Below are 7,589 nucleotides of genomic sequence, written 5' to 3'. Positions count from 1 at the left end.
TAGATTTTTTTTTTTTTTTTTTTTTTCATTTTTAACTCAAATAATATAAAATAAACGTACCAATTGAATCAAAATATTTATATTATATATATCTTTATTATTTGTGATAACAGTGACAACTTTTTCATGGACTTATACAAAGAAAGTATTATTAAAGTTTAATTACTCACGCGGTTGCGCTTCTTGTCTCTTGCCACTACATGACACTCCAACCTCCGAATATGTAACTTTGGTTATTACATATCTCCTTCTAAATTGCAACAAATCATTCGTCGCTTAATTTTAGATTATTTTGTTTGTTTCTTTGCGTTTGTGTCTGCGAGCTTAATTTCATGCATACGTAAACACAGTAACAAAATAATTATAATTTGAAACTAATCAATTGGAAATCGATTGGTTTCTTGTCTTTGTATTTTAATTTTGTTAAAACTTCTAATATTTTTTTTTTTTTTTTGGGATATTGCATTCTAAAGCCTAGCTAGCTGCTACCTTCACAAGAATCTGATTTTTTTTTTAATGGCAATATTGAACATCGTAATTCCAAGTTAATTGGAGAATGCGTTTTAAGTACATATACATATGATATATGCCATTTACAGCGAAAAAGATGATGATTGTTGGCATCATAATTAATGACAGTATACCAGTCCTTTTATGAAAGTTGCACTTCATTTTTAATTACAAGCACACATGATATCATTTCCATTCTTGTCGCTATCATGTCACATGTGGGTGTGGCCCTTTACATCCACTGATTGTCAATTCTCTCTATAATGAGTTTCAAAATATATTTGTACATAAAATAGCTTTTCATCTCAATCTCTCTTTATAGATTCAATACTCATTTTCCTAATCAAGCTGTGTACAATTCAATGATATATATACATCATCTTATATTACTTGAATTCATCGGTAAACATATTTTATAAACCTCTAACATTTATAATTACTAGATAGTTTAAAATATAGTAGAAGAAACTATGAAAAAATTGCATCTTTGTCTCAACAAAAATTCTCCTTGGATTCCATATATTTACATTTTGCTGGGAGAAGGGATCCAACACTTCACCAACCAGAGTGTCGGACCGTAGACTGAACTAGCTAAAATATGAGATCTTGTTCTGGGAGAAGAGATCCAAAACTTCACCAACCAGAGTGTCGGGACTGAACTAGGTGACTATGAGAACTTAGATAGTTCCAAAATTATATAATACTATCATACAATTTAAACAAAAAAAAAAAAACGACTCCAGTAATTATTCTTTTCGGCTTCCTAGATGAAAAAGTAGAATCGTCCCACATTAATGGCAGCAACAAAACATCTAAACCTCTCAAAGATTTTTTTGAAGTATTAACTCCATCATAGAAATTAAAGGAGTCTGCGCACACATCGTTCAACTGGCAAATATTTGGATCTCAGTTGACTTACGTACTTGACTTCGAGATATAATCTGTAGAGATGTGTTAGCCTGTATATAGCTAGTAAGGGTCTGAAAAAGTATTTGGAAACTTACAATAATTTTTTTCATTGCGATTTATAAGCTGTAAAAGTTGTGAATATACATGAATTAGATTTTTTTTTTTCAAATGTGATGTGGAAACGAGAAATAACAATTATTGTAGCTGTTGAGGACCCATATAAGGTCGTGCATGTCCACTTATACGTAAAAAGAGACAATTCTGTCCTTTTTTTATATGAGCATCTTCCAAAGGATTTATTTGCGAGTCTCGTTCTCGTCAGTAAGAGGTACTACAGTAAATGATTGATTATATACTTCCATAGATATATGATAATGCCATTCAAAATGAGAACCGGGGGTACGTACGTATATAAGTTGACTACGGCGATCTCCTCGATCGACATGAGTTGGCTTGATAAACCAATCTACCGGTATGAGTTGCACGTGATCATATACATTCATTATTATTTTTCACAGTCAAATTTAAATTCGTTAAATGACACAACATCGGCAATAGACATTTAGAACAAATTATTAAACTACAAATCATGATCAGATGGTATGTACTAACAAAAAAGATGCAAATAATCTAAACTACACATAGTAGTAAAGATTGTACATATCAATTTGTGACCCAATTTTACTTTTTTACATACAAATATACAATTATATTTAATGCGATTCAAAGTTATTATTTGTTTCTTGTCATATATATATGATAGAAAATAGTTATCTCTCGTTGATCAATAATGTTGGGACAGACCAAAACCAAAACACCGAAAACGGTAAAAGAGACAAATACGACAATAAGATATCGAACTTTGAAGTTGTGGCTCTGATCCAATGCGGCCACAACTTCACTTAAATTGTTTTGTTGCGTACCAACAAAACAGGCAACGCAAATTAGTTCCACTAAGTAAAAGGTCTCATGTGATGTGCAATCCTATATTTATAATTTTTACATAATCTAAACTTTTGTATACTTTTCCCATTTCAAATTGCATATATGCAGTATATTCACACACGTGTGTTTGCGTTTCAATAATGTATAGGGATCTATATATTTATTGTTTAGTGTTATATCGTATAAAATAAACACAAATATTTGTTCACCGCTATTTCAAAATTACAAACTTAAATGCGGATAACAAACTTACAAAAAAAAAAAGCAGTGTCTCTTTCAACTTGTGATTCTATATTATATACACACATAATCATCTTTTTATTAATTAGTTGATATCGTTAGGGTGACTTTATCGTTGCTAATTATTGACCGCGACACCTACGTTAAACTTTGTTGACCCCATGTTTTCTTTACCATGTAGAACTAGGCATTTTCTTTTTTCTTCTCGTTATGGTATGGACTTATTGCTCTCCCTCTTTCTCTCTTTCTCTCTATATAAATGAATTACTGTCATCTTTAATTTGTCACTAGCAATTGTCAAGCTTTCAAACTTTATATTTGGCTTTAGGGGAGAACAAAGAGACTTTACTTTGGATATCAAACATGTCTAGCTAGCTCTCTATTCTAAGTCTATCTCTATCCTATCTAATATCTATACTTACATACAAATTTCTCTCTCTCCAATTTATATTTGGAAATTAAGTTGGATCGACAAGTGAAGATTGATCGATGTTAGCTCTGTCTCCGGCGACGAGAGATGGTTGCGACGGAGCGTCAAAGTTTCTTGATACGTCGTCGTGTGGATTCACGATCAACCTGGAGGAGGATGAGTTTCCGGATTTCGCAGACCACGGGGATCTCCTCGACATCATTGACTTCGACGATCTATTCGGTGTCGCCGGAGATGTGCTTCCTGACTTGGAGATCGACCCTGAGATCCTAGCCGGGGATTTCTCCGACCACATGAACGCTTCTTCCACGATTACTACGGCGTCGGATAAGACTGATAGTCAAGGGGAAGCTAACAAGGGTGTTACCGGAAAAGGTGAAGAAGTCATCAGCAAAAGAGACGATGCTGCGGCGGAGACGGTGACTTATGACTGTGACTTTGACCGGAAAAGGAAGTATCCCTCTTCTGCTTCTTCCAAGAACAATTGCATCAGTAAAAACGACGTGAAGAGAAAGATAAAGGTAATTAATTAAACTAATATTTTTCTAAAAAAAACATTAATAATCTTACATGAATATAAACCCTAGCTAGAGTCGATTAGATGAACCGATCTAAAATGGATTTATTAATTTCTTGAAAGTAGATTTATTCGTTTAAATTTAATTTATTTTCTTGCTAATTAAGTCTTCTAAATTTTCATATTTGAGTTTACAAAAATCGTGTAAATTAAGACATCACGTGCATCTCTATAAGCTTAAGCTATTATATTTCTTGTCGAAGATTCATAGAAATTTCGACAAGTAATGAAATCATAAACTGTGTTAAAAAATGTAAACAAGTTTGGCTGCTAATTTAGAATTTTGTTGTCACTACATATATAGTATGCATGTAAAAAAGTATCGAAATGATAAAGAAAATGGTTATATGTTGGGATGTGTGTGAAGGTGGATTGGACACCAGAGCTACACAGGAGATTCGTGGAGGCAGTGGAACAGTTAGGAGTGGACAAAGCTGTTCCTTCTCGAATTCTGGAGCTTATGGGAGTCCATTGTCTCACTCGTCACAACGTCGCTAGTCACCTTCAAGTAAGTATTTATTTATATTTACGCTTCTTATTAATTGTATTATTCTCTAAAATAACCAACCAAATCAAGTGTTTGTTATTATATATGGTGTATTAGAAATATAGGTCTCATAGGAAACATCTGCTAGCTCGTGAGGCCGAAGCGGCTAATTGGACTCGCAAGCGGCATATCTACGGAGTAGACACCGGAGGTAATATTAATGGTCGGAGTAAAAATGGATGGCTTGCACCAGCACCCACTCTTGGGTTTCCACCGCCGCCTGTGGCTGTCGCACCGGCGCCACCTGTCCACCACCATCATTTTAGGCCGTTGCATGTGTGGGGACATCCCACGGTGGATCAGTCCGTCATGTCTCATGTGTGGCCCAAACACTTACCTCCACCTTCTGCCGCAATGCCTAATCCACCGTTTTGGGTCTCCGATTCACCCTACTGGCATCCAGTAGTAAGTTACCACATTTATAAAACCTTTACCCTCTTTTTTCACCATATATACTAGCTAGTAATTTAAATTTATGAATAAATTGGTTATTAGTTGACAAAAAAATAAAAACCCGTTATTACATGCTTGTCTTTCTAACTAACATATTTTTTTGGTCGCATGTAGATTCATAACGGGACGACTTCTTATTTGCCGACCGCAGCTACGGTAATATGAACCAATATCCAAGATTATTTCCGTATATACACCCTTCTTAATTTGCTCCGATATATATGTTTTAAATCGTATTTTTGACTGCTAATTGTATAGAGATTTAGAGCACCCCCGGTTGCCGGAATCCCACAGGCTCTGCCGCCGGTGTACAAACCAAATTATGGCTTCGGTGGTGGTCGTCCGCCGGTGGACTTACATCCGGTAAGAATTATCTAATACAATGGTTTGATTGTTGTCGAGTATGACTTTTCGCATTAGATTTATGTAATTATATTTTCTTTTTTGACTTCNAGTCACCTTCAAGTAAGTATTTATTTATATTTACGCTTCTTATTAATTGTATTATTCTCTAAAATAACCAACCAAATCAAGTGTTTGTTATTATATATGGTGTATTAGAAATATAGGTCTCATAGGAAACATCTGCTAGCTCGTGAGGCCGAAGCGGCTAATTGGACTCGCAAGCGGCATATCTACGGAGTAGACACCGGAGGTAATATTAATGGTCGGAGTAAAAATGGATGGCTTGCACCAGCACCCACTCTTGGGTTTCCACCGCCGCCTGTGGCTGTCGCACCGGCGCCACCTGTCCACCACCATCATTTTAGGCCGTTGCATGTGTGGGGACATCCCACGGTGGATCAGTCCGTCATGTCTCATGTGTGGCCCAAACACTTACCTCCACCTTCTGCCGCAATGCCTAATCCACCGTTTTGGGTCTCCGATTCACCCTACTGGCATCCAGTAGTAAGTTACCACATTTATAAAACCTTTACCCTCTTTTTTCACCATATATACTAGCTAGTAATTTAAATTTATGAATAAATTGGTTATTAGTTGACAAAAAAATAAAAACCCGTTATTACATGCTTGTCTTTCTAACTAACATATTTTTTTGGTCGCATGTAGATTCATAACGGGACGACTTCTTATTTGCCGACCGCAGCTACGGTAATATGAACCAATATCCAAGATTATTTCCGTATATACACCCTTCTTAATTTGCTCCGATATATATGTTTTAAATCGTATTTTTGACTGCTAATTGTATAGAGATTTAGAGCACCCCCGGTTGCCGGAATCCCACAGGCTCTGCCGCCGGTGTACAAACCAAATTATGGCTTCGGTGGTGGTCGTCCGCCGGTGGACTTACATCCGGTAAGAATTATCTAATACAATGGTTTGATTGTTGTCGAGTATGACTTTTCGCATTAGATTTATGTAATTATATTTTCTTTTTTGACTTCTTGTGTACATATTATGAATGGAACAGTCAAAAGAGAGCGTGGATGCCGCCATAGGAGATGTATTGACGAGGCCGTGGCTGCCACTTCCGTTGGGATTGAAGCCACCGGCAGTTGACGGTGTTATGACGGAGCTTCACCGTCACGGTGTCTCTGAGGTTCCGCCAACAGCGTCTTGAAACGGACAAGCCCCAAAGGCAACACGAACCAAAAAAAAATTCGACGACATGTCTTTCAATTCTTGTATCTTTTTTTTTGTTCCAAAGGTTGTTTTCGTTTTGACCCTTGTTGAGTGTTGAGAGTCTAGGGTCTCTTTAATTAATCGTGTCATATTGTGACTAATAAGGAGAACATTTTCATGTGTACGTAGGGTGTTATAAGTACACTCTCTAGCTATAAACGCAAATAAATGACATATATCCGCTCTAATCGTTGGTGTTTAGAATTTGATTGCTAGCTTTTTATATAGTTTGAGATATATACTATAAAAATTATTATCATCAAATGATTATGAATTGTATTTCCGGACGCATATATATGGAAATGTTCAATGCAAACAATGTCGTATCATTTTTTTTTTTGTAGTGATATGGAAATGTTCAATGCAAACAATGTCGTATTTCATATTTGCGTTGGTTTTAAGTATAAGTTTATGATTCAGTGATTTACATTAAGGAAAACTTAGTAAAAAAATTCACCCGCCGGTTTAGTTTTGGCGAGAAAGGAATCACGAGTGACGAGTGTTTTTTTTTTGTTTTTTTTTTGGCGATTTAGCATAGAAAAACGTAGATTTGGGGTATAGAGAGAACAGTGACTTAGTTATATAAAATAATAATGTGGAGAGAGTGGACCACGAGATAAGGGGAGAATTGGGAGTGCATGGAGGCAACGTAAAATCCAACGTAACGACCTCTTGTTTCTCCCAATTGTGACCACTCTCTCTCGTCTCCTTCAAATTCTTTTGTATGGTCCATCTCTCTCTCTTCATAATTGATACTTTATATATACATGCGGATACTATTACTAGCATCTCATTTTGCACTCCCACATCATGTACACATGCATATCATAAAGAGACAAAGTTGCAATATATAAATACATTCATATACCGAACATGCATGCATGCATCATGCATGGTCTTTTAAACCCAATGTATATATAACCAAAATGAATACTCTGTTCAAATTCGAATATGAAAGGACTTCGGTCGAAGACAGTGAAGAAAAAAAAAGACAAATCACTTTTATTTCTTTTTCTAATTAACCGGACATCCCAAACCGATATTAATGCATATTAGCTAGTTTCTGGTGCCTAGCCACCTAGGTCTACTACATTGACTAAAAATCACAGTGCGAATATTTGAACCATATTAAAGTAATAGATTGGTAGGGAAAATTTGTCGTATTCCATAGACATAATAAAGTATATATACAGGATATAACTTGGTGAACAAGCATTAGGTTATAACCTAATAGACTATTAATGAGTTTTAATGGATATCCACTAAATCATACATAACACTTTCTTTTAGATGTCCATTGTAATTGAATAGATGTAAATGCGCGTAAAATG

The 7,589-nt window shown here is 35.6% G+C and overlaps 1 protein-coding gene across 1 annotated transcript; it reads left to right on the top strand.

Moving 5' to 3' along the window:
• On the top strand, positions 2,843–6,446 carry LOC104747802 (transcription activator GLK1). The gene is made up of 6 exons (XM_010469496.2): positions 2,843–3,555; positions 3,979–4,119; positions 4,216–4,563; positions 4,726–4,767; positions 4,870–4,974; positions 6,047–6,446. Exons 1-6 carry the CDS (start codon positions 3,094–3,096, stop codon positions 6,194–6,196), a joined length of 1,248 nt encoding a protein of 415 aa, XP_010467798.1. The 5' UTR covers positions 2,843–3,093; the 3' UTR covers positions 6,197–6,446.

The sequence above is a fragment of the Camelina sativa genome, chromosome 15 (genome assembly GCF_000633955.1).
Source record: "Camelina sativa cultivar DH55 chromosome 15, Cs, whole genome shotgun sequence".
NCBI classification, from domain to species: Eukaryota; Viridiplantae; Streptophyta; class Magnoliopsida; order Brassicales; family Brassicaceae; genus Camelina; species Camelina sativa.
Note: the sequence above shows the minus strand (reverse complement) of the source record. Positions and strands in the feature narration are given on the sequence as shown.

Excerpts from the sequence above, each read along its gene's own strand:
- LOC104747802 (XM_010469496.2), top strand. The coding sequence starts at position 3,094 with ATGTTAGCTCTGTCTCCGGCGACGAGAGATGGTTGCGACGGAGCGTCA. Across the intron at positions 4,120-4,215 it reads ACGTCGCTAGTCACCTTCAA|AAATATAGGTCTCATAGGAA; the intron begins GTAAGTATTTAT and ends ATGGTGTATTAG. Across the intron at positions 4,975-6,046 it reads CGCCGGTGGACTTACATCCG|TCAAAAGAGAGCGTGGATGC; the intron begins GTAAGAATTATC and ends TGAATGGAACAG.